The sequence below is a fragment of the Salvelinus alpinus genome, chromosome 20, assembly GCF_045679555.1.
Source record: "Salvelinus alpinus chromosome 20, SLU_Salpinus.1, whole genome shotgun sequence".
Classification (NCBI taxonomy): domain Eukaryota; kingdom Metazoa; phylum Chordata; class Actinopteri; order Salmoniformes; family Salmonidae; genus Salvelinus; species Salvelinus alpinus.
In genome coordinates, this window is record NC_092105.1 from 52,680,591 (window position 1) to 52,707,839 (window position 27,249).

The window sequence follows — 27,249 nt, forward strand, 5'->3', positions numbered from 1 at the left end:
AACAAAAATCCCGAAAATCACATTGTATGATTTTTAAGTAATTAATTAGCATTTTATTGCAAGACATAAGTATTTGATACATCAGAAAAGCAGAACTTAATATTTGGTACTGAATCCTTTGTTTGCAATTACAGAGATCATACGTTTCCTGTAGTTCTTGACCAGGTTTGCACACACTGCAGCAGGGATTTTGGCCCACTCCTCCATACAGACCTTCTCCAGATCCTTCAGGTTTCGGGGCTGTCGCTGGGCAATACGGACTTTCAGCTCCCTCCAAAGATTTTCTATTGGGTTCAGGTCTGGAGACTGGCTAGGCCACTCCAGGACCTTGAGATACTTCTTACGGAGCCACTCCTTAGTTGCCCTGGCTGTGTGTTTCGGGTCGTTGTCATGCTGGAAGACCCAGCCACGACCCATCATCAATGCTCTTACTGAGGGAAGGAGGTTGTTGGCTAAGATCTCGCAATACATGGCCCCATCCATCCTCCCCTCAATACGGTGCAGTCGTCCTGTCCCCTTTGCAGAAAAGCATCCCCAAAGAATGATGTTTCCACCTCCATGCTTCACGGTTGGGATGGTGTTCTTGGGGTTGTACTCATCCTTCTTCTTCCTCCAAACACGGCGAGTGGAGTTTAGACCAAAAAGCTCTATTTTTGAATCATCAGACCACATGACCTTCTCCCATTCCTCCTCTGGATCATCCAGATGGTCATTGGCAAACTTCAGACGGGCCTGGACATGCGCCTGCTTGAGCAGGGGGACCTTGCGTGCGCTGCAGGATTTTAATCCATGACGACGTAGTGTGTTACTAATGGTTTTCTTTGAGACTGTGGTCCCAGCTCTCTTCAGGTCATTGACCAGGTCCTGCCGTGTAGTTCTGGGCTGATCCCTCACCTTCCTCATGATCATTGATGCCCCACGAGGTGAGATCTTGCATGGAGCCCCAGACCGAGGGTGATTGACCGTCATCTTGAACTTCTTCCATTTTCTAATAATTGCGCCAACAGTTGTTTCCTTCTCACCAAGCTGCTTGCCTATTGTCCTGTAGCCCATCCCAGCCTTGTGCAGGTCTACAATTTTATCCCTGATGTCCTTACACAGCTCTCTGGTCTTGGCCATTGTGGAGAGGTTGGAATCTGTTTGATTGAGTGTGTGGACAGGTGTCTTTTATACAGGTAACGAGTTCAAACAGGTGCAGTTAATACAGGTAATGAGTGGAGAACAGGAGGGCTTCTTAAAGAAAAACTAACAGGTCTGTGAGAGCCGGAATTCTTACTGGTTGGTAGGTGATCAAATACTTATGTCATGCAATAAAATGCAAATTAATTATTTAAAAATCATACAATGTGATTTTCTGGATTTTTGTTTTAGATTCCGTCTCTCACAGTTGAAGTGTACCTATGATAAAAATTACAGACCTCTACATGCTTTGTAAGTAGGAAAACCTGCAAAATCGGCAGTGTATCAAATACTTGTTCTCCCCACTGTACATATGAGATGAGTAAAGCAGTATGTCAACATTATTACAGTGACTAGAGTTCCATTATTAAAGTGGCCAGTGATTCCATGTCTTTGTATATAGGGCAGCAGCCTCTAAGGTGCAAAGTTGAGTAACCTGGTGGTAGCAGGCTAGTGATGGCTATTTAACAGTCTGATAGCCTTGAGATAACAGCTGTTTTTCAGTCTCTCAGTCCCAGCTTTGATTAACCTGTACTGACCTCGCCTTCTGGATGATAGATGGGTGAACAGGCCGTGGCTCGGGTGGTTGATGTCCTTGATGATCTTTTTGGCCTTCCTGTGACATCGGGTGCTGTAGGTGTCCTGGAGGGCAGGTAGTTTGCCCCCGGTGATGCGTTGGGCAGACCGCTCCACCCTTTGGAAAGCCCTGCGGTTGTGGGCGGTGCAGTTGGCATACCAGGCAGTGATACAGCCCAACAGGATGCTCTCAATTGTGCATCTGTAAAAGTTTGTGAGGCTCTTAGGGGCCAAACCAAATTTCTTCCACCTTCTGAGGTTGAAGAGGTGCTGTTGCGCCGCCTTCACCACACTATCTGTGTGGGTGGACCATTTCAGATTGTCAGTAATGTGTACGCCGAGGAACTTGAAGCTTTCCACCTTCTCCACTGTGGTCTCGTCGATGTGGATGGGGCGTGCTCCCTCTACTGTTTCCTGAAGTCCCGATCAGCTCCTTCATTTTGTTGAGGGAGAGGATATTTTCCTGGCACCACTTCGCCAGGGCCCTCACCTGCTACGTTAGTTGTAGTGCTAACTGAGGAAAGAGTGACCTAACACAATCGGTCATATTTAGCTGGCTTACTCTCAGCTGACAGAAACCATAATATGAATTACCTAATAGCAATTACTATTTACGATTCATCACATCGGGGGTGACCTCACCATTGATCAAAATAATTTAGTAAAACATTTTTTTTTAAATCAAATGTAATCTGACGATGTGTAGTTGCGCGTCGCCATGTTTTTGCGTCAACCAAAGGTAAGAGGTTACAAGATGAGTTGGCCCTGTTTGCAGTATGCATGTTGAAGGTGGTGTGTCATCTACCATTATTCACTTCGGAAGTTTACTCGAAAGACGAGTGAACAATCCCTTCATCTCGTTTTGTTATAACATCTTTGGTCTGCCAGATGTTTACGAGACAACCAGAATACATTGCATGATGTCTAGACACATGGCGCCACACATAGCTGGTAATTCGCTTAGCATTAGCTCATCATAATCAGTACAACGTTCAAAAAGTATTCGTATGTGTCACATCGTATGTGTCCATTACAATCTATGCAAGAATCGGAATGCATGATTTGTCACCAGTTTGTCCGGCTCAGTAATGCCTCAAATGTAAATTGTCCTCAACAGTGAAATAGGGTACTTCTTTGTAAATGAATGAAGAGACGGAACACACTTCAATTTAAACGTAGAAAATAATTTGAAATTAAGAAATTGAAATACAGCCAAAAGATAATTAACGGGCAACGTGTCTTGGTTTGAGGGCAGCGTGGGTTAACTGTCCAGACATCACGCGCATTAAAAAACTCACGCTGGGGCGACCGTTAGAGGTATTTGGAACTGCAACGTGAAAAGGTTCATAAGCCAGCACCAATAACCTAACCTTGCTGTATACACAGAAAACAACACAGCTATTGGGTCATCCAAACAACCCAAAATGTTTTTATAGTATAACTTACATCTCAAAGACATGCATACAAGAAGCCTTGACCTGGCTGGTGCACTCGTATTTATCTGTCCTCAGCTTGATTGAAGGCCTCAATCTGTCTTTTTGCTTCTAGAAAGAAAGAGAGAAGAAACAACACATGATCAAGATGAGCTAGCTACTAGTTTAAAACAATGAAAGAGCTTAGTGTTACAAAGAGTGAATCTATTGGCTACATTTTGGAGAATAATACATTCATTTACTTAACTTACGAAGCTAAATAAAACGTTTGTCCGAAAAAAGAGGGAGCGCAGGAAAATTGTTGTCCAAAAAGTTATTTTGACTCATATGTCCATAGAACATTCTTCCAAGAGTCTTGATGATCATCCTGGATCTTCCAGGTGCTTTTTGACAAACTTGAGTAAACTTTTTGGATGAGATGGGTTACATTTATATCTGGCGAAAACCAAACACTCCATTCCACAGTAAGAACCTTGTACCAACGGTCAAGCATGGTGGCGGTAGTGTGATGGTTTGGGGATGCTTTGCTGCCTCAGGACCTGGATGACTTGTCTTAATAGAAGGACCAATGAATTCTGCTCTGTACAAGAGAATTCTACAGGAGCATGTCAGGCCATCCGTCTGTGAGCTGAAACTGAAGCGCAGCTGGGTGACGCAGCAAGACAATGATCCAAAACACACAATCAAGTCTACATGTTCATGCTTGAAAACCCACAAATGTCACTGAGTTAAAGCAGTTCTGCATGCAAGAGTGGGCCAACATTCCTCCACAGTGATCAACAACTACAGGAAGCTTTTGGTGGCAGTCATTGCAGCTAAAGGTGGCACAACCAGATATTTAGTGTAAGGGGGCTATTACTTCTTCACACAGGGGAATTGGGTGTTGCATAACTTTGTTCATTAAATACAAATAAGTATGCATTTGTGTTATTTGTAAACTCAGGTTCCCTTTATCTTATATTAGGTTTTGGTTGAAGTTTTGATATTCCAAAATAGAGAAAATCAGAAAGGAGGCAAATACTTTTTCACGGCACTGTATGTCATACTATATTATGATATACTGTAAAATGGTATAAATCCATTTGGAAGACTGTTATTAATAAAAACATAACATCAAGTCCATTATAGTCTTTGAACTGAACATACAGAATTTTTAACAACATTTTTCCTTTTTGTTAAATGAGAATGGTGTTGGTCATTGAAGTGTGTGTGCACGTGACATTGGCGTGTGTACACCTTCACTTTCTTTAGCTCCGCTGACCGGATACCTTAGTCTGTCCTGTCAGCTGTCGGTCTCCCTTGAAAGTGGCTCCATAAAAGTTTGTGTGTGTGTCCAGACCTACGTCAACCATGGGCCTCATCCATGTGGCTCTCTGTAAAAGTGTGGTGCGTCTGTCTTTGTGCGTGCGTGTGTATATGCTCTGTTCTCTCTGGACCTCTGTAGGCTTATATCCCATGTGGCTCTTTATAAAAGGTGTGTGGGTGGGTGGGTGTGTGTCTATAAAGGGGTGCAGTGCGGATGTCAGTTGGGGCGGGTCAGGAGACAGTGACATCATTAAAGCAGTCACCCTTTCCTAAGGGCCACCATATGGGAGGCAACTGGAGGGGCCTAGAACTGTCTGTCACTCTCCCACACACACACACACCAACATACAGACTTCACATCAATCTTGTGGACTGTAAACAGTGATACACGCACATACAAAACATTAAAAACACCTTCCTAATATTGAGTTGACCCCCCCCTACCCCCCCTCTCTTTACCCTCAGGACAGCCTCAATTCGTCTGGGCATGGAATCTGCAAGGTGTCTAAAACGCTACACGTGGATGCTGGCCCATGTTGACTCCAATGTTTCCAATAGTTGTGTCTAGTTGGCTAGATATGCTTTGGGTGGTGCACCATTCTTGATACACATGGGAAGCTGTTCAGCGTGAAAAACCCAGCAGCGCTGCAGTTCTAGACACAAACCGGTGCCTCTGGCACCTACTCCCATACCCCATTCAGACACTTAAGTCTTTTGTCTTGCCCATTCACCCTCTGAATGGCACACATACACAATCCATGTCTCAATTGTCTCAAGGATAAAATAAAAAGCTGTTAACCTCTCTCCTCCCCTTCCTCTACACTGATTTGAAGTGGATTTAACAAGTGACATCAATAAGGGATCATCGGTTTCACAATTCACCTGATCAGTCTGTGTCATGGAAAGAGCAGATGTTCCTAATGTTTTGTACACTCGGTGTAGAGAGCCTCAGGGACAAGGCCTATGGCTGGCAGAGGTTTGGACAGACACAGGGTGGCACACACACTGTTGAGCAGAAATACTTGACCATTCAGCAGCTCTGCATGACTTTTGAAAAGACCTGCAATTATTTGCAATGTCTTAACTAGGTGAAGGGAGCTTTGAAGAGAAGGAGGGAAAGAAAGGAAAGAGGGTGGGAAAATAATAACAGAAGGTGAGATGGAGGGAGGATTGAAACGGGAGAGAGGGAATGGAAGGAGAGGGAGAGAGTGGCTATGTAAGGAAAGTGAGAGGGAAAGGTGGAATGGGGTCTGTTCTCACACAGACAGACACTTCTGGTCTCAGAAGCAGGACGTTTTTAACTAGTGTTTTTAATTAGAACACGTTTCTTTCCTGCTGCCTGCCCTCTCTCTCTCTCTCTCCCTTTCTCTCTCTTTATTCCACTGGGTAATTGGAGACAGGTGTTCCCCTCTTTCTCTTCCCCCAGTCAGGCGTTTCTCCCCTTATTCCCTACTTTTCTTCACATTTAAAAAAGTTTTTTCTAGGAGACTCGTGATTTAAAAAAATAAATAAAATAATGTCCCAGTTGATGATGTAGGCCAGGGATGCAAACTAACAAGAGGGTGGTACACTAATGTATTTTTTATTTATTTTAATTACAGGAATTTATAGAACACAGCAGTAGTCCTGCCTAAATCACTTTATTTTGCATTGTTGCTCCTCAATATATCCACAATACACTCAGACACACACATACAAACACGTGCACACACATAAACACACACAAGTGGGTGTGGTAGCCAATCTCATGATGTGCGCGTCTGTCTGCATTCATCTGTCACTCTCTGTCTGTCTGTGTGCCTACCTTCCATTCGTGTCCATGTGTCCCTGCATAAGCATGTCTGTGGTATTATCCCCAATGCCTTGTGTCAGTAAAGCTGTAAATCCTTGTCGTATGTACCTTCCTCTCTTGCTTCTTATTATTGATACAGGCCCAAGATCCTCCAGCACTGATTTGCCCCTAAAAGATGGACTTACTTTGTTCCCCCTTTGTGTGGAAACCTTTAGCCGGCCTTTTCTCCTTGTGTGATGGACAAGGCTTATCGGAGGATAATAGGCGGAACTCTTTTGTCTTTTGACAATTCTCACACAAATTCGGGGCTGTGGTGTTATTCGTCGCTGCCACGCTATTGGGTGTGCACTGGGGATTGAAAGGAGAAAGAGAGAGAGAGAGAGATGGGCCTCTCTTCTCATCCTCGGTCTACTTTTTGTTCTCTACTGCCGCCACCTCTTTTTTGTTCCCAACTCTCATTCATTTCTCGGCTTCCCCTCTGTGAAATGAACACTTCAGCTGGCCGGAAGCATTTAATCTGGGCCCCTTTTGAAGAGGATGAATTGAAACTTGTCCCACTCACCGCCACCTTCTTCTTCGCCCTATGGGTGGAAATGGTTGTGAAGTGTGGCTTGAAGAGGTGTTTTTGGTCAATAGTGAATAACATCTGGAAGGGTACTCGGATTGAGTGCTATTAACTGATAGAAGTCTCTCTGCCATAGAGGAACAATAGACAGGCACAAGTAACTCTCCATGAAAAGAGCCATGGTGATAATTGAGTGGATTTCTATGGTCTTTCTTTCCCAAGTGCCTAAAGCCACAATATGGAGTTTGTCTTTCCACCACGAGGGCAGCCCCGCAACTTAGTTTGCTGTAAAACTTTAAAGAAGAATGGGGCTGAGAAAAGCAACCACTCTCAAATTATTAAATGGTGCTATTGATGCAAGGACTGACAGTCCATGAGATTGACATAATAGTTTTGCTGCTATATTGTACATGGTTTGTTTACAGACTCAAATGACAACATGAAGAATGAGTAATACAACCTTTTTTGGATTTATGATATGGTTTTTGATCAAATTGTAAGGTATTTACGAGTAAAATTCTTCAGCATTCAATGGGTATATATATATATATATCATTGAGAGACCATTGAAATGACCATTGAGTAGCAGGACATATCCTAGATTGTGCCTTTTATTACATTTTAATACCCACTCACGATAACCTCTACCAGTGTGTATCCTCGCTCGACTGGATACTCTCCACACAAATAAAAGGACATAAACATGTTCTCAGATGTAAACAGAGAGGGGTTGACCATCTTCACTATAGCCAGTGGGAAAAGACCTGTCATTTGTTACCACTCCAACACATTTTCCCAGTCCAGTGAGAATTTGTATTGTGTTGTATGGTGTAGTGGGGGTAATCTATGTGTGTAATCTAGTGGGGGGTACTCACTATGCACTATGTCTGTCTACAGGCCAGAAATGGGCATCTGTGATGGTTTTCTAAAGGTCCACTCTGTAAATATGAAAATAAATACCTTTAAGTGTGTGCATGTCTGTGTGTGTAACTGTGTGTGTATTTGGGGAAAAGGGGAATTGGGTAATATTGTGCTAAGCCCCCAGCCAGCCAGCGTTACTTTTTATGTTGCCGTAGCAACGTGTCTCTTGTGAGGTTGTGACCTCAGATGATTACAGTACAAAGCCTATTGGGTCTCGAAAACCCCTTTGAAGATGAGAAGTCTTTGATGGTTTGTATTTATGCAAATCTCCCCGATATGATTTAACCAACTGAGATTGAATGGGGAGATGATTAAAATTGCCCCTATTTGAGAAATCTTTCAATGGAGCCGTTACTCTTTGTTTTTTTAAGAATACGTTGTATGTGTGCGTGCATGTGTGATATTTGTGTCTTTTATTCAGGAAAATAGCACCACTTTATCAGGGCTTATTTATATCAGCTCTCCTCTCTCAGAGGGAGGAATAGACGGTGGGAGGGAGAGTGGGTGGGAGGGGGAGAGAGAGGAGGGGGACATGGCGTTACAGATTTCTATTGGGCTTTTCTCCCCTTTTCCATCTCTCTCCCTCTCTCTTTTTTAACAGGCCTTGGAAGTGAATATCTGACGGAGAGAGTTTTTGTGTGTTTCCAGATGATAGATTTAGGAATTTGAGCTACCCCAATGGCAGTCCAGAGCTCGCTGTGAACTCGTCTGTTGAAAATAAAAAATCTTAGGTGAGCTTACTTATTAGTGGGAACAATGCAGAATAAAGGGCCCCTGCAAAGTGTCATATCACAACGATTGTTGCACCAATCTCACTATGCTCTTCCACCGAGGGGGCACACAAAATTGACATAATGCTGAAATTAAACACACTTAAAGACGGCACCACATTTAGTTTTGTCTTCTTTTTTTTCTTTTTTTGGTGTGTGTTGTGTATATGGACCATGTAGTTAAATGGGAGAGAGAGTGCAGAAGGCTTCAGAAGAAGGGGAACCCTGGTGATAATGTAAAATATAATTTCCTTCAGCTTGACGCTCCTCTCCTCCTCTGCACTGCCTCGCTTCCTCTCATTTGCGCTGCCTCGTCACTCTCTCGCTCGCTCTCTCTCTCTCCACAAAAGATCACTTGATGTATTTTTGTACAGGAATAAAAAACCATGCAGGGAATAGGTATTGACAGTTGTTTTGCAACTCTCTCTCCGCACAAATGCTCCTTCTTGTAGCAAAACCTCCGTTTTATTATTTAAAGAGCCTTAATCCTGAATATTTTTCATGGTTGCAATTCCCTCTGACGTAAACAGTTTGATATCTCTGTTTCCCCCCATGTTTCTCTCCATAACTGGGTTTGTGTTAATGGCTACACTCCCTGAGTGTCTGTCCCTGAGTAAAATGCTAATGTTGTTGAACAGTTTGGGTTACGATGTATTTCAGTGTGTGCTTATAAATGGATTATAGGCATGGTGATATGAATTTTTCCACCATAAGATATGATAAATACACGTATAAAGCCAGTTTTGATTTAAGATCTTAGTTAATGATTTACATGTACATTTTACTTAATGTATACATGAACAAAATGATGATACCTCCAGCTTACCCTCATATAATGTTTGACCATGTATTGCGACTGTGCTGTATGTGTATGCTGTGGCTGTCTCTCTTCTTGAGAGCAATGGCATCACTAGAAAATCGAGTATTGTGATTTCATATGTGCTTCTGTATTCAGATACGCAATAGTCGTAATTTGTGTGTGTGGTTGTCTGTGTGTGCGGCTTTTGTGTGTGTGTGTGTGACAGTTTGTTGACAGGTTTCAGCACCACTTGAATGGACGAGCGCTGACGGAGCCCATTCGCCTGGTTACCTTTGTGGAAAGCGCTGTGGGCCTGCTCAATTTTAAGGTAAATTACAAACAAAACCACCAGGAAAATACCTGTGTCAGACGTTTTACTACCTCATTCACTTTTTTATTAAAGCTGGTGTCAGACAGCGCAACTCGCCAAGTGTCACCGTCCAAATACGAGAGATTCAAAGCGTCCGGACAGTCTCTCTACATCTCTCTCTCTCAAGGTTTCAACTCTTTTGTGTTTATTCTGGTTCAGGCGTGATGGTAAAGGGCCACACCCTCTCATGCAATGCCATGCCAATAGGCCTGCCATTGCATGAGACAACAATCGATTTAACGCGTAAACTTTTAAAGGTCACGCCCCTCACCCCGTTTGACCTAAAGTCATGAAAGTCAGTACATAGGACCTTCTCACAGCAAACAAGTTTGCCTCAAGGATCCATGAGGTCCACCATGATGGATTTTCCGCCATTTAGAATTTTGTGAAAAACACTTAAAACGCTACTCCCCTGGCACCGAATGACCGAACTATACAAAACTTAATATGTGGCATCTAAGGACAAAGTTCTCACTACGCAACATTTTCCAGACTAATACCTAAAATGACATATAAATATGCATATAAATAAATTACGGATATTCGTATTGTAACAAAACAGTACACATGTTCCAAATACTGTGAAGACTCAACATATTCAAGCACATTCAAATTGACTACAGTGGCGCTATAACAGTCACATGTTTATATATCTTAATCTGTTGGACTCAGATTTATGAAATTTGGCACACATGCTCAGGGATGAGTCTAGCTAACCTGTAAAATATGGTCCAGTTTTGCTGAATCCTGGCACTCTTAGACATGACAAAGCATTCATGCAAGCTCATTGACTCATAGTGGCCATATTTTTTGAGCTTGAGTCCTTTAAAAAGTTGCATTTAAAGTCATGGTTACATAGAATATATATACATTTGGTGCCAATCAGTCCAGCGGTCCTGGAGAAGAAGATGTTTAAAGTAGTCAACTTTATAAAAAATTGTCCAAAATACCTCAAAATCATAATAATGACTTGTTCGATGTTGAGCTCTGATATTTGGCAAGCGTGGTAAACAGTACAGAAGTAGCTCATCCTGGGGCAATGTGTCCAATTAGTCCTGATGGTGTCCTAGTGGGCACATAGCTAATCCGCTTTTGCTTGCAGCTTGTTGCAAGCTTACATTTGTATTTGGTCTCTTCTAAGTTTTCCCCCTCATCCAGACACTCACTTTGACATGTTTTAATGTTATCTAAATGGTGATTTTTTTTTGTCAGGCATCAAAGAGGGTCTGGTTTTAGTTTGGGCCGACCTTCGTTGGTGAGGGGAAGGGCACGGTTTGGGGGATTTGGGTGGGGTAACACGCTTTCCTCTTTCTTTTAATTTCTGTCTTTTATGTGTGTGTGTGTGTGTGTGTGTGTGTGTGTGTGTGTGTGTGTGTGTGTGTGTGTGTGTGTGTGTGTGTGTGTGTGTGTGTGTGTGTGTGTGTGTGTGTGTGCACCTGTGTGTGTCTGCATGCGTGTGTGAGTGTTTTCTTTCTGGAGAACATTCTGTATCCTTAGCCAGACTGATTCCCTGGGATGGAACAGGGAAGTATGGCTGTGTCACAGCGAGAAGTGAAATTAATTTGGACGCCGACAAAAGCAGCAGACACATTCCGACCGCTCCATGGCTAACACAATAGAGGATCACATTCCTAGGCCTTTTCCCCCTCTCTCCTCTTGTCGTGTGGTAGTCCCAGCTTCACACAGTCTTCTTAGAAGGCGACAGTGTCTAAGACAGAGAGACAAGATGTGTGTGTGCGTGTGTGTGTGCGTGCGCGTTACAGTAGATAGTGAACATTGTAAGTGCAGCTCTGGATGGGAAATATGACCTGCTTGACTGGGTGAGTTGACAGGGTTCATACTTTCCTTGGCTACACACACACACACACACAAACACACTCATCTCTGTGTCTTTGTTGTGTCTTCCCCCAGGTTGTGTGTGAGGAAGTACGTCGTCTGGCTCCTGCAGTTGGCCTACACCATGACGGTGTGGTGTTTGGATCCGATGACTTCTGTGCCAGCATAGGTCCTCTGTCCTCTCTTCCTCTCACCTACAATCAATTATTTTATCACCATCTCTCCTCTCCTTCTATGTCCTGTTCTCTGTCCCCTCCTCCCTTCGCTGTCTCCTTTTCTCTGTCCCCTCAGCCCCTTCTCTCCACCTCTCTCCTTTTCTATTACCCCCTTCTCTCTCTTATCTCACTTGTCCATTTCTCGTCTCTCTTCCTCATATAGTTCTTGGGCCAGACCCCCAAATTTGGGCCATCGGGCTCACTTGGGGTGACGGTGTCTCATAGTGATTTTCTTCACGTGACAGCTCGATCAGTTGTATCACAACCGTATCACAACCGGCCGTGATTGGGAGTCCCATAGGGCGGTGCACAATTTGCCCAGCGTCGTCCAGGTTAGGAGTTGGCCAGAGTAGGCCTTAATCGTAAAATAAGAATTTGTTCTTAACTGATAATTTGTTATTTAACTGCCTAGTTAAATAAATGAAGAATCACACTCAAACGGATTTCAAACAGATTTTCCCTGCATGCTTGAGATCAGTTTGTTCAGTTTCCAGTTTATATAGTGCATTCTGAAGATATTCAGACCCCTTGACTTTTTCCACATTTTGTTACCTGACAGCCTTATTCTAAAATCGATTGAATTGTTGTTTTTTTCTGATCAATCTGCACACAATAACCCATAATGACAAAGCGTGTTTAGAAATTTTAGCAAATGTATTGAAAATAAAAAACAGAAATACTTTCTTTACATACAGTACCAGTAATTGATGTTTCAATTCATCATCCTTGAGATGTTTCTACAACTTGATTGGAGTCCACCTGTGGTAAAGGGTCGGAATACTTATGTAAATGTGATATTTCAGTTTTTTTTATATATATATAACTTTGCAAACATTTCTAAAAACCTATTTTTGCTTTGTTGTTATTGGGTATTGTGTGTAGATTGAAGAGGGGGGAAACGATTTAATCCATTGTGGAATAAGTCTGTAACGTAACAAAATGTGGGAAAAGTCAAGGGGTCTGAATACTTGCTGAATGCACTGTATATATACTGAACAAAAATATAATCGCAACGTGTAGTGTTGGTTTCATGAGCTGAAATAAAAGATCCCAGAAATGTTCCATACACACAAAAAGAGTATTTCTCTCCAATGTTATGCACAAATTTCTTTACATCACTGTTAGTGAGCATTTCTCCTTTGCCAAGAAATACTCCCGCGGCCCCATTTTAATATCAGGCGACCCCACATGGGGTTGCGACCCCTTATTTGGGAACTGCTGCTCTAAGGGCTGTCGACACCTGGATTGCGCAACATTTGCCCATTATTCTTTTTAAAATCCTTCAAGCTCTGTGTAATTGGTTGTTGATCATTGCCACACAACCGTTTTCAGGTCTAGCCATAGATTTTCAAGTTGTTTTAAGTCAAAAGTGTAACTCGGACACTTAGGAACATTCACTGTCTTCTTGGTAAGCAACTCCAGTGTGAATTTGGCATTTTGCTTTAGGGTCTTGTCCTGTTGAAAGGGGAATGAATCACTGTGTCTGGTGTAAAGCAGACTGAACCTCTAGGATTTTGCCTGTGCTTAGCTCCATTCCATTTTTTATCCTGAAAAACTCCCCATTCCTTAACAATTACAAATATGGAGAGCAGTACGTGAAAATATGGAGAGTGGTACTCAGTAATGTGTTGTATTGGATTTGCCCCAAATGTAACATTCTGTATTCAGGACAAAAGGTTTATTGTTTTGCCACATTTTTAATAGTATTACTTTAGTACCTTGTTGCAAACACGATGCATGTTTTTGAATATGTTTATTCTGTACAGGCTTCCTTCTTTTCACTCTGTCACTTAGGTTAGTATTGTGGAGTATCTCTAGCTTTTGTTGATCCATCCTCAGTTTTCTCCTATCACAGCCATTAAACTCTGTAACTGTTTTAAAGTCACCAATGGCTACGTGGTGAAATCCCTGATTGGTTTCCTTTCCTCTCCAGCAACTGAGTTAGGAAGGACAACTTTATCTTTGTAGTGACTGGGTGTATTAATGCATCATCCAAAGTGTAACTAATAACTTTATCAAAGGGATATTCAATGTCTGCTTTTTACATTTTTACCCATCTAGCAATAGGTACCATTTTTTGCGAGGCATTTGAAAACCTCCCTGGTGTTTTTTTGTTGAATCTGTTGTTGAAAGTCACTTCTCGACTGAGGGGCCTTACAGATAATTGTATGTGTGGGGTACAGAGATAAGGTAGTAATTTAAAAAATCATGTTAAACACTTGCACACAGAGTGGGTCCATGCAACTTACTATGTGACTTGCTAAGCAAATGTTTACTCCTGACCTTATTTAGGCTTGCCATAACAAAAGGGTTTAATACTTATTTCTCAAGAGTTTTCATTTTTTATTAATTTAAACAATTATTGAAAAACATAATTCCACTTTGACATTATGGGGTTTCGTATGTAGAACAGTGACAAAACATAGGAATCTAATCCGTTTTAAATTCAGGCTATAACACAATAAATGTGGAAAAAGTCAAGGATTGTGAATAATTTCAGAAGCAACTGTATAATATAACCAAATTTGAAAGCACCACCTTCAACTATTATTTAAAAAATAGCCCATATTGTGCCATTGACATTATAATGTGAGGCACCCGGGAGAGGAAGTCACTATCGGAACCGCTACACGATTGTCAAGAGAATATGCACCGCGGACTAGTAGGAGAACAGTGCCAGCCATCCCCTCGCACACAAACTGATTTGAGCGAGGGCAGCCTTAGCATGCGCCGAGACATACAAGACAACAAACGTGAATATCTTTTAATTCCTTGGGGCATGCTCTACAACTAAGGGACAGTTTAGTTGGCAGTCTTGTGTTCCAATTGTTTGTAGCGTGAATCGTTCCTCTTCGCACCGAGGTGAAGAGCGGAATAAGTGAAGTAATGAATCCGAGCCTCACGCTTATCAACTGTGTAAGGCGGGGCTTCCAGCGAGGTGTGGATTTCATTGGCTTTGTCAGGCATAAATGTAGATCCTTCAATCGAAGTTACGAGAGTGCGACTCCCCATAGTATCTTTTGCTGAAGTTGACTGGCTTAAAGGGAACTTGTTGTATACCGATATTGTTTGTCATAGTGTAAAATCCCTATGGGAAAAATAAATGGGACGGAGGGATGAAAGAAAGAGTGATAACACAGAGATATCTGACATTGCTGCAATGTTAACACACATTTTACAACTCTAGGGACTAATTCCTCATTCGTAACAACTGGGAACATTGAAAACTCTGACTTCCAACTTCAGTGCAATCAAGACAACTGGGAACTCAGGACTCGTTTTGAACGGTCACCCAACTCGGAATTTCAGGTGGGGAAACTCTGGCATCTTTCTAGAGCTCCGACTTTCCGACCTGAAAATCACCGACGTCATGATTTGACCTCGTTTTTTCCCCCCAGAGTTCCCAGTTGTCTTGAAAGCACCAATAGACTTTCAAGAAAATCACTATGAAACAGCGTCACTCCAAGTGAGCCTGACTGACCCCCTTGGCCAATTATTCTCTTTCTCCTCATCACACCCATCTCTTCTCACTCCTCACTTATCCTTCTCTCTCCATATACACTGAGTATACCAAACATTAGGAACATTTCCTAATATTGAGTTGCACCCCCCCTTTTGCCATAAGAATGGCCTCAATACAGATGTCAAAAGGATTCCACAGAGATGCTGGTCCAAGTTGACTCCAATGCTTCCCACAGTTGTGAAGTTAGCTGGATGTCCTTTGGGTAGTGGACCATTCTTGATACACACGGGAAACTGTTGCACGTGAAAAACCCAGCAGTGTTTCAGATCTTGACAACAAACCAAACTGTAATGCCTGGCACCTACTTTCCATATCCCGTTCAAAGGCACTTTTTTTGTCTTGCCCATTCACCCTCTGAATGGCACACACACAATCCACGTCTCAATTGTCTCAAGGCTTGCAAATCCTTCTTTAACCTGTTTCTTCCCCTCCAGCTTCACTTATTTGAAGTGGATTTAACAAGTGACATCAATAAGGGATCATAGCTTTCAACAGGATTTACCTGGTCAGTCTATGTCATGGAAAGGGCAGGTGTTCTTAATATTTTGTATACTCAGTGTATAGTCATATGTGACCAACCACCTTGATTCGGTCTTATATAGCACAATTTGAAATTGTGTTTTTTACATTGAATGACACAGAGCTACAAAATGGTATATCGTGCACTGCATTTTTGAGGACAATGGGAAAGTAATTCTGCTTTGAAAGTTGATAAACTTGTAACCTAAATTTTGAGAAAATGGCCTTTGAATGTTTTGGTATTACTACGGAGAGCTCTCCTTTGTCTAGACGCATTCAGCATTGCTGACACTCTCTTAAGCCAGCCCCACCCATCTCTTTAAGGATTCACACGTGAGGTCATGTGCTAAACAGTGAGTAGTGTAGTAAAGATGAAGACTAAAAGTGGTAAAAGTAGTAGCCTACAATAAGGAAACATTCCAGGTAAACAGAAAGTGTCCAGATAAAATATTTTATAAATATTAGATGACGCTTACCAAGACACACTTGTCTAAATTGATGGGTCGGGAAATAAATGCTATAAATAAATGCTAAGTGGATGGGTCTCTACAGAAGCTGTAAACGGTACAGCCAAATGGTTACTGCATAGTAGCAATATCAGAAAGTGTCAATATAAATAAAATATACAATATGTACAAGAACAATATCAATAACGATATCAGTGATAGATGAGTTCGTTATATGCATACAATCAGAGGTAAAGTGGCTGAGCAGTGGGATAAAAAAAATAGTAGCAGCAACGTATGGCGTGTGTGTTAGGAGAGAGTCATGTGAATAGAGACACTGCAGATAGTGCTGATGACTGGTCCGTCCGAACCACGGGTAATCTATATTCGGAGAGCCTGTTTCTGTCCTGCCCTTGACTTTGGTGCAGGGCATGTGATGTCCATAGCCTCTTCATCGCAACACTCCCTGATCTTCTCAAAAAGATAAGTTTGTCAAGTTGTGTCCAGTCCAGGTGGTGCTTGTACAGGCAGACCATTTATGGGAGAAAGGATGTCAGCGTTGAGCAGCAGCTGAAACCTGGTCCCGACTGAGTACAAACGCTCGTTGGTGACAACAACACCAGGCTCCAGAGCATCGAAGCTTTAAAACAGGAAATAACAAAAACATTGAGAAGACATAACATCCCTGCACAACATCAATTCACCTCCCAAGTTTAAATAAGAAGAAAAACTTCATACAATGCAATGAAAATGTTATCCGCCTGAAGTGAGCTCTCCGAGCTGGGCATCTCCGGCGCGGCCCACGCTTGGATTGCGTCCTACCTGACAGGTCGCTCCTACCAGGTGGCGTGGCGAGAATCTGTCTCCGCACCACGTGCTCTCACCACTGGTGTCCCCCAGGGCTCTGTTCTAGGCCCTCTCCTATTCTCGCTATACACCAAGTCACTTGGCTCTGTCATATCCTCACATGGTCTCTCCTATCATTGCTATGCAGACGACACACAATTAATCTTCTCCTTTCCCCCCTCTGATAACCAGGTGGTGAATCGCATCTCTGCATGTCTGGCAGACATATCAGTGTGGATGACGGATCACCACCTCAAGCTGAACCTCGGCAAGACGGAGCTGCTCTTCCTCCCGGGGAAGGACTGCCCGTTCCATGATCTCGCCATCACGGTTGACAACTCCATTGTGTCCTCCTCCCAGAGTGCTAAGAACCTTGGCGTGATCCTGGACAACACCCTGTCGTTCTCAACTAACATCAAGGCGGTGACCCGTTCCTGTAGGTTCATGCTCTACAACATTCGCAGAGTACGACCCTGCCTCACGCAGGAAGCGGCGCAGGTCCTAATCCAGGCACTTGTCATCTCCCGTCTGGATTACTGCAACTCGCTGTTGGCTGGGCTCCCTGCCTGTGCCATTAAACCCCTACAACTCATCCAGAACGCCGCAGCCCGTCTGGTGTTCAACTTTCCCAAGTTCTCTCACGTCACCCCGCTCCTCCGCTCTCTCCACTGGCTTCCAGTTGAAGCTCGCATCCGCTACAAGACCATGGTGCTTGCCTACGGAGCTGTGAGGGGAACGGCACCCCCGTACCTTCAGGCTCTGATCAGGCCCTACACCCAAACAAGGGCACTGCGTTCATCCACCTCTGGCCTGCTCGCCTCCCTACCTCTGAGGAAGTACAGTTCCCGCTCAGCCCAGTCAAAACTGTTCGCTGCTCTGGCACCCCAATGGTGGAACAAACTCCCTCACGACGCCAGGTCAGCGGAGTCAATCACCACCTTCCGGAGACACCTGAAACCCCACCTCTTTAAGGAATACCTAGGATAGGATAAAGTAAGCCTTCTAAACCCCCCCCCTTAAAAGAGTTAGATGCACTATTGTAAAGTGGTTGTTCCACTGGATATCATAAGGTGAATGCACCAATTTGTAAGTCGCTCTGGATAAGAGCGTCTGCTAAATGACTTAAATGTAAATGTAAATGTAAGTGCTGGTACTGCTTGATCTGTGGCAGTGCCCTGAAGTACGGAGTCAGGTGTTGCCAGCCATAGCTTTCCACCAGCACCGTACCATCCTCCAGTCCAACCAGCTGTGGGATGTTGACCCCTGTCACTGTGCTGTCCTTCACAACACCAGCAATCTCAGACAAAGTGTTCACTATGGTCTTTCTGAAGCTGCTTGATGAGGTCTAACCACCAGTCGGGGCCAAACTTGGTGTGGCCTGTGATCAGGAAGTGAAGGTTCAGACTAGTGGAGCTTGTGCTTTTTCAGCTTGGCTGACTTAACAGCTTCTGACAGATTTGCAGATCTGAAGACCTTAGTTGTTCCTCTGGCATTGGCAGCACAGGTCTGTCCTAGGCTTAGTGCTTCAGGAATCTCCACAGATTCCTGAAGGAAGACAGCCCGACTGCACGTACCTCTGGAAAATAGAGAAATAACGTGAAATCAATAAAAGTTGTGGCAATCATGTTGGAGGTCAATTAAATAATCAAAACGTGTTGTTATACCAAGTGTTGTCACTGATTCCTTGTAGAGACGCTGCTTTTGTCACATGGGATGGAAGGAGCTTTCCACCAAAGTGTTTGTGTCCTGGGTGGCATCCTGGTAATACTATTGTATTATCGTCTGCGTAGTTGTCGCTGCAAGTCCTCATGCTTCAGGTGTAACCTGTGCTTGCTTGGGCCAGCTCTCTTTTTGATGGGAGACATTAGACCATTCTCCTTGTATGACTGGTGGAGTAGAGTCAGGCGTGTTCTACTGATGCTGAAAGACAAATTCCAGATACAAATATTTTTGCATTATATTACAATAGATAGTGTAATCACCGTCAGACGCAAAACAGGTTCAATGTTAGCTAGTTAGCTAGCTAACATTATCCTATAACTAGCAATGCGAAATGGCATTCTGAGATAACATCACTACACAGTTCATACACATAATGTTGGCTAGCCAGCTAACAGTAAGCTTTAACTTGCAATGGAAACAACTTTCTGACAAAACTAGAAACGTATAATATCTGAAACTGTAGCTAGATTTTTACCCGTATACATGGATGAAAGCTTCAGGGCAGACTGCAACCCCTTTCATTAAATACGACGTCCTGTGTCGTTTCCGTTTATTTTGTACAGCTTGCTTGGCCGGTTGTGTCAAGTCACTCTAGTTCACACTGACCGTTTGCAATGCCACAAGAATCATCATATCTTTCTCGCTCTCTGTCACAGATGCCATGGTTGCCCTAAGTTTTAAGATGTATTCCAGAGACAGGTGTTTTATACAACAGCCTTCTGTGTTCTCTTTTCGACTCCCTATGCATTTGCAATCAAACGCCAGAATTCTATTCATCTCCTTATCATACCCTGCTTCTACCAGACATTCCACTGATTTCAAAACTCGTCAACTTCTTCCATGACAACAACAATGTTGATCGTCGTTTCTTCCCCATCACTGCGTCCACAATGTCTTCTTCAATGAAAATGTTTTTACCTAAATCAGGGATTTCCTCATTGTCTGATTCATTTTCAGAGTCAAAGAGAGTCAGCATGTCACGATCGTCCTCCAGAAAGTAGTCCATCACAACTTTTTCCCACTGACCTTTGTCGATAGCGCCTGATAAATTCAGGGCAGCAATGTTATTGAGAGCAGTAGCAACATATTTGCTGTTCTCCATGGCTAACATTATATATTTTGAAAAAACTGCAGTAGAAAGGATTATCTACGCATAACGAGCAGCTCATTTTATAGACACAAGATGCTACACCGCAGACCAATCCAAACTCATCTCTCGGCATGTCCAGCCCACTCATTAGCTCAGCTAATCATGGCTAGTGGGAAGGTTCCTGTCCTTTTCTGGGGCTAAACCAACTAGGCTCGTTATTGAACAACTTTATTCGTATTTACAGAAGGCATACAAGTTCGTTATTAAGGCACATGAAAGTTCAAATGTTTCAGAAGGCATTTCTGCCAAAAAAAACGCTGTTTGATAACAAAAAAAAACATTCAAATGGTTCTCCTGTGAAGTCGTGACTTGCGACATACGCCTAGTTTCCTGAAACGGATCACATATCTGCATTATGTTTCCCTGTATGGTAAACTTGTGTGTCTATTTGCTCACGGGTATGTTTTCCTGTCTATATTCCTGTAAGCCACTTTGGATAAAAGTGTCTGCTAAATGGCATACGTTATAGTATATATTATATATAGTTACCTGTGTCTCCCTCCGTCCAGGTGCCACGCGGACCAAGGATGCCAGGGAGCTGCTGTATGCCCGTCAGAAGGTGGTAGTGACAACCAAGGCCTTCGGTCTACAAGCCATAGACTTGGTCTACATAGACTATAAGGACGGAGAGGGTCTACGACAGCAGGCAAGGGAGGGAGTTCTCATGGGCTTCACAGGTAAATTGAGCCTCCCTCTCAGGCAAGGGAGAAATGAGAAAAGGATCGGTTATTTTAAGCTTAGGTGTTAGATTTAAGGTTACAATTAGGGTTATGTCAAGGTTTAGGGTTAGGGAAAATAGAATTTTGAATGGAAATACATTAGATCCACACAAGGATAGAAAAACATAACGTGTGTGTGCTCGTGTAGGGGTGTTAGCTCCTAGCATAGTGAAGCTCAGTGTGTCTAGCCAGGCAACTGTGTTTGTGCATGTGTGAGTGAGTGTGTGAGACATGGTGGAATCCTAAATCATCCACCACCGTCTCTTATTAGTTTTTAATTATTTTGATGTGAACATGAACATTTTGCAAGTTATTTATTGAAAGAATCGTGTGAGGAATGAGAATAATGTATTACATATAGTTGCAATATTGTGATCTATTACTATCTTGCACAAAGTCATTTTTCTGCATTATTGTTCTGGTCTATTTGAGTGTTCTATGTTATGAGCAATAACCGTTGATGGAACAGTGTATAACACTCAGTTCTAGTGAATTACTAGCATGATTTCACACTGGCATTCGTCTTAATTCGCTAAGTCCGTAGTCCATGATGTTGCCCTGGGACACGCATGGCGCACGTGCACACACACACACAGAGAGACAGACAGATGGACAGACTCCCCATGTTGCTGCTCAGTAAAGCCTCTGTGCCAGGTGAGGCTGATTTGTAATGACTTTTCTCAAAAACACACCAACACACATACACACACACATTCATACTATCGATGGCTGTTTTAGCATTGTGTAGACTCTCTCTCTGGCCCACATGCCAGCTGATTTCCCCTGACCTCGGTTGCCACCGCTACTCTGACACGGCTGAGAACACCGCAAGAGACACATGCTGTTCAGAAAAGCTTTCAAGGACCTCTGCTAATTCTGTTCTTCTGTCCACCGGATCTGACGACACCTACAGTTGAAGTCAGAAGTTTACATACACTTGGGTTGGAGTCATTAAAACTCGTTTTTCAACCACTCCACAAAATTCTTGTTAACAAACTATAGTTTTGGCAAGTCGGTTAGGATTTTTTTCCAACAGTTGTTTACAGACAGATTATTTCACTTATAATTCACTGTATCACAATTCCAGTGGGTCAGAAGTTTACATACACTAAGTTGACTGTGCCTTTAAACAGCTTGGAAAATTCCAGAAAATGATGTCATGGCTGTAGAAGCTTCTGATAGGCCTTGAAATACATCCACAGGTGCACCTCCAATTGACTCAAATAATGTGAATTATTCAAACCCAGTGCCTCTTTGCTTGACATCATGGGGAAAATCAAAATAAATCAGCCAAGACCTCAGAAAACAAATTGTAGACCTCCACAAGTCTGGTTCATCCTTGGGAGCAATTTCCAAACACCTGAAGGTACAACGTTCATCTGTACAAACAATAGTACGCAAGTATAAACATCATGGGACCACGCAGCTGTCATACCGCTCAGGAAGGAGACGCATTCTGTCTCCTAGAGATGAACATACTTTGGTGTGAAAAGTGCAAATAAATCCCAGAACAACAGCAAAGGATCTTGTGAAGATCCTGGAGGAAACAGGTACGAAAGTATCTATATCCACAGTAAAACGAGTCCTATATCAACATAACCTGAAAGGTCGCTCAGCAAGGAAGAAGCCACTGCTCCAAACCTGCCATTAAAAAGCCAGACTACGCACATGGGGACAAAGATCGTACTTTTGGAGAAATATCCTCTGGTTTGATGAAACAAAAATAGAGCTGTTTGGCCATAATGACCATCATTATATTTGGAGGAAAAAGGTGAACGCTTGTAAGCTGAAGAACACCATCCCAACTGTGAAGCACGGGGGTGGCAGCATCATGTTGTGGGGGTGCTTTGCTGCAGGAGGGACTGGTGCACTTCACAAAATAGATGGCAGTGTGTGCGAGCAAGGAGGCCTACAAACCTGACTCAGTTACACCAGCTCTGTCAGGAGGAATGGGCCAAAATTCACCCAACTTATTGTGGGAAACTTGTCGAAGGCTACCCAAAACGTTTGACCCAAGTTAAACAATTTAAAGGCAATGCTACAAAATACTAATTGAGTGTATGTAAACTTCTGACCCACTGGGAATGTGATGAAAGAAATAAAAGCTGAAATAAATCATTCTCTCTACTACTATTCTGACATTTCACATTCTTAATTAAAATAAAGTGGTGATCCTAACTGACCTGAGACAGGGAATTTCTACATGGATTAAATGTCTGGAATTGTGAAAAACTGTGTATACAGTGGGGAGAACAAGTATTTGATACACTGACGATTTTGCAGGTTTTCCTACTTACAAAGCATGTAGAGGTCTGTAATTTTTATCATAGGTACACTTCAACTGTGAGAGAAGGAATCTAAAACAAAAATCCAGAAAATCACATTGTATGATTTTTAAGTAATTAATTTGCATTTTATTGCATGACATAAGTATTTGATCACCTACCAACCAGTAAGAATTCCGGCTCTCACAGACCTGTTAGTTTTTCTTTAAGAAGCCCTCCTGTTCTCCACTCATTACCTGTATTAACTGCACCTGTTTGAACTCGTTACCTGTATAAAAGACACCTGTCCACACACTCAATCAAACAGACTCCAACCTCTCCACAATGGCCAAGACCAGAGAGCTGTGTAAGGACATCAGGGATAAATTGTAGACCTGCACAAGGCTGGGATGGGCTACAGGACAATAGGCAAGCAGCTTGGTGAGAAGGCAACAACTGTTGGCACAATTATTAGAAAATGGAAGAAGTTCAAGATGACGGTCAATCACCCTCGGTCTGGGGCTCCATGCAAGATCTCACCTCGTGGGGCATCAATGATCATGAGGAATGTGAGGGATCAGCCCAGAACTACACGGCAGGACCTGGTCAATGACCTGAAGAGAGCTGGGACCACAGTCTCAAAGAAAACCATTAGTAACACACTACGCCGTCATGGATTAAAATCCTGCAGCGCACGCAAGGTCCCCCTGCTCAAGCCAGCGCATGTCCAGGCCCGTCTGAAGTTTGCCAATGACCATCTGGATGATCCAGAGGAGGAATGGGAGAAGGTCATGTGGTCTGATGAGACAAAAATAGAGCTTTTTGCTCTAAACTCCACTCGCCGTGTTTGGAGGAATAGAAGGATGAGTACAACCCCAAGAACACCATCCCAACCGTGAAGCATGGAGGTGGAAACATCATTCTTTGGGGATGCTTTTCTGCAAAGGGGACAGGACGACTGCACCGTATTGAGGGGAGGATGGACGGGGCCATGTATCGCGAGATCTTGACCAACAACCTCCTTCCCTCAGTAAGAGCATTGAAGATGGGTCGTGGCTGGGTCTTCCAGCATGACAACGACCCGAAACACACAGCCAGGGCAACTAAGGAGTGGCTCCGTAAGAAGCATCTCAAGGTCCTGGAGTGGCCTAGCCAGTCTCCAGACCTGAACCCAATAGAAAATCTTTGGAGGGAGCCGAAAGTCCGTATTGCCCAGCGACAGCCCCGAAACCTGAAGGATCTGGAGAAGGTCTGTATGGAGGAGTGGGCCAAAATCCCTGCTGCAGTGTGTGCAAACCTGGTCAAGAACTACAGGAAACGTATGATCTCTGTAATTACAAACTAAGGTTTCTGTACCAAATATTAAGTTCTGCTTTTCTGATGTATCAAATACTTATGTCATGCAATAAAATGCAAATTAATTACTTACAAATCATACAATGTGATTTTCTGGATTTTTGTTTTAGATTCCGTCTCTCACAGTTGAAGTGTACCTATGATAAAAATGACAGACCTCTACATGCTTTGTAAGTAGGAAAACCTGCAAAATCGGCAGTGTATCAAATACTTGTTCTCCCCACTGTATATGTATTTGGCTAAGGTGTACGTAAACTTCTGACTTCAACTGTGTATATGTAGCTTTGTTTGTGTTCTATGTCCTGTGTTTTTGATTGTTTTTATTAGGTGTACTTGCTGAAGGCAAAGCACAACTCTAGATTTTTTACATAATAATAATAATAATATGAGTATTGTTATTAGGTGGGACTTGGTCCCGACTTTACATCTTCGTCATACTTCAGACTTTTTATTATTATTATTTAGCACGATACTCCTCTTATACCATTTACGCTAGAAACGCCGTTCAATCTTTAAAACGTGTGGACTGGTCTGGATTGAGTTGATTGTATACAACTTTTTGATATGTTTTATACTTTTTAAGTTCTACATTTTTTTGTCCACCATTCACTTACATGTTATTTCCTCAACATTCTATATCTCCCCATCACTCCCAACATTCCATTCACTGTAAATGCAGCAATACAATACAACACAAATCAGCTATATTGACAGCTTTTCTAACAACCTAGACAAAAAGTTTGACATCCATCACTCCCAACATTCCATTCACTGTAAATGCAGCAATACAATACAACACAAATCAGCTACATTGACAGCTTTTCTAACAACCTAGACAAAAGGTTTGACATCTTCATCTACTTCTCTGCTATTCAAATCTGGCAACCGAACCAAAATATATCATACAGTTCTAACGATACAGCTGTTTTAGTAACTGCATTAACACATTTTCTACCAACTTTTTCTAAACAACTCCTGTTTTGACCAGTCAGTCAAAAACATAGATTGAATGAAATCTTTCTCTACTTCTCTACTTTTCCGACCTGGGAATGGATTAGGAATAGCTTCTACAGATAGAGCAGTTTTAGGAACCCATCAAGTGCTCGCTTTCTAGATGCAGTAAGTGATGTTGGAAGCTAGCAGATGTATTATTTACGTACTGTATGTTAGCATGTTTTTCACACTGACCTTAGCCATGGCGGAGGCAGGCCAGCCAAGGCAACTGTTGCCTAGCAACAACTGCATTGGACAACAACTGCCTCCATTCGCTCCTTTCATATTTCACCAGATCACTTCTCATTGCACTTCTTTCAGTTTTCACAACTGTAGTTTAGACTATAGAGGAACAACTGTAGTTTAAAACCTATAGAGGAACCAGGCTATGAGGGGTGGCCAGTCCTCTTCTGGCTGTGCCGGGTGGAGATTATAACAGAACGTGGCCAAGATGTTCAAATGTTCATAGATGACCAGTATGGTCAAATAATAATAATCACAGTAGTTGTCGAGGGTGCAACAAGTCAGCACCTTAGGAGTAAATGTCAGTTGGCTTTTCATAGCCGATCATTGAGAGTATCTCTACCGCTCCTGCTGTCTCTAGAGAGTTGAAAACAGCAGGTCTGGGACAGGTAGCACGTCCGGTGAACAGGTCAGGGTTCCATAGCCGCAGGCAGAACAGTTGAATTAGAGAGAGCATACTTAAATTCACACAGGACACCGGATAAGACAGGATAAATACTCCAGATATAACAGACTGACTGCAGCATAAATACTGGAGGCTGAGACGGGAGGGGTCAAGAGACACTGTGGCCCCATCCGATGATACCCCCGGACAGGGCCAAACAGGCAGGATATAACCCCATCCACTTTGCGAAAGCACAGCCCCCACACTACTAGAGGGATATCTTCAACCATCAACTTACCATCCTGTTTTCCCCAACTTTTTCTAAACTGTTGTTTTGACCACTCCCCCAAAATTTAGAGCGTATGAAATTGTCCTTTACTTCTCTGCTTTTCAAATCTGAGAACGGATTAGGAATATCTTATACCAATCAATAGATAGAGCTGTTTTAGTAACTCATCAACTGCTCTCTTTCTAGATGCAGTAAGTAAGTCATGTTAGAAGCTGCAAATTCCAATAAAAAATGTCCTTGCTTTGTCTAACAACACTATCATGAATCTAGCAAATACGTGTTGTTGGTCAGAGTGCAGTATTTATTTAGTATTAACCTGTTTGGGCTGCAATCCCCACACAGGTACACTTATGACAACATCCAACTCAAGTGCAGGGCGCGAAATTCAAAATCTATTTTTTAAAATATTTAACTTTCACACATTAACAAGTCCAAGACACCAGATGAAAGATAAACTTCTTGTGAATCAAACCAACATGTCCGATTTTTAAAATGTTTTACAGGGAAGACAAAATGTAGCGCTAAATTAGCATAGCCACGCCAGACAGACACACTTGGGCGCGCACGACCAGTTGACATGCACGACAGATATATGAAATAACATTATAAATTTGGTCTTACTTTTGCTGGTCTTTCATCAGAATGTTGATCAAGGTGTCCTGAGTCCAGATGAGTCTTGTTTCCATTCAGAATGATACCTTTCCCTCTTCATTTATCATAGGTACTGGTCGACTGGCACGGATCTGTCCAACGCCAAAAAAGTTTGACAACGGAACACGGCAAAACTCCCGAAAAAATTCAAATAATCTGATTAAACTATATTGAAAAAACATACATTACGATGATATGGTCTGATTTATCAACTAAAAACCGAGCCGGAGATTGTTCCCCTCCAAAACCTCAGCAAAACAGAACACAATGTCACTCCCACGTCGCGCGTTTCGGACTTCCGGAATAGGTCGGTCACGCCAAAGAAATAGCTATTATTCAACCTCTAAACAAGATGAACACCCAATTCCTTCTCTCACGTCCT

General features: G+C 42.7%; 1 protein-coding gene and 2 long non-coding RNA genes across 4 annotated transcripts in view; 1 reads left to right on the forward strand and 2 right to left on the reverse strand.

Annotated features, from left to right (window-relative positions):
• Positions 1–27,249, forward strand: part of clybl (citrate lyase beta like) — a 175,037-nt gene that overhangs the window by 119,062 nt on the left and 28,726 nt on the right. For both annotated transcript variants that reach the window (XM_071356129.1, XM_071356128.1), the window contains exons 4-6: positions 9,567–9,668; positions 11,622–11,715; positions 20,477–20,644. In XM_071356129.1, coding sequence (XP_071212230.1) covers positions 9,567–9,668; positions 11,622–11,715; positions 20,477–20,644 — 364 coding nt within the window. The remainder of the gene's footprint in view (positions 1–9,566; positions 9,669–11,621; positions 11,716–20,476; positions 20,645–27,249) is intronic.
• Positions 16,241–17,018, reverse strand: LOC139547072 (uncharacterized). The gene is made up of 2 exons (XR_011669333.1): positions 16,988–17,018; positions 16,241–16,889 (listed from the first exon to the last, which is right to left on the reverse strand). It is a non-coding gene; the product is annotated as an uncharacterized lncRNA (long non-coding RNA).
• LOC139547071 (uncharacterized) lies at positions 18,244–20,571 on the reverse strand. The gene is made up of 3 exons (XR_011669332.1): positions 20,457–20,571; positions 18,760–19,015; positions 18,244–18,671 (listed from the first exon to the last, which is right to left on the reverse strand). It is a non-coding gene; the product is annotated as an uncharacterized lncRNA (long non-coding RNA).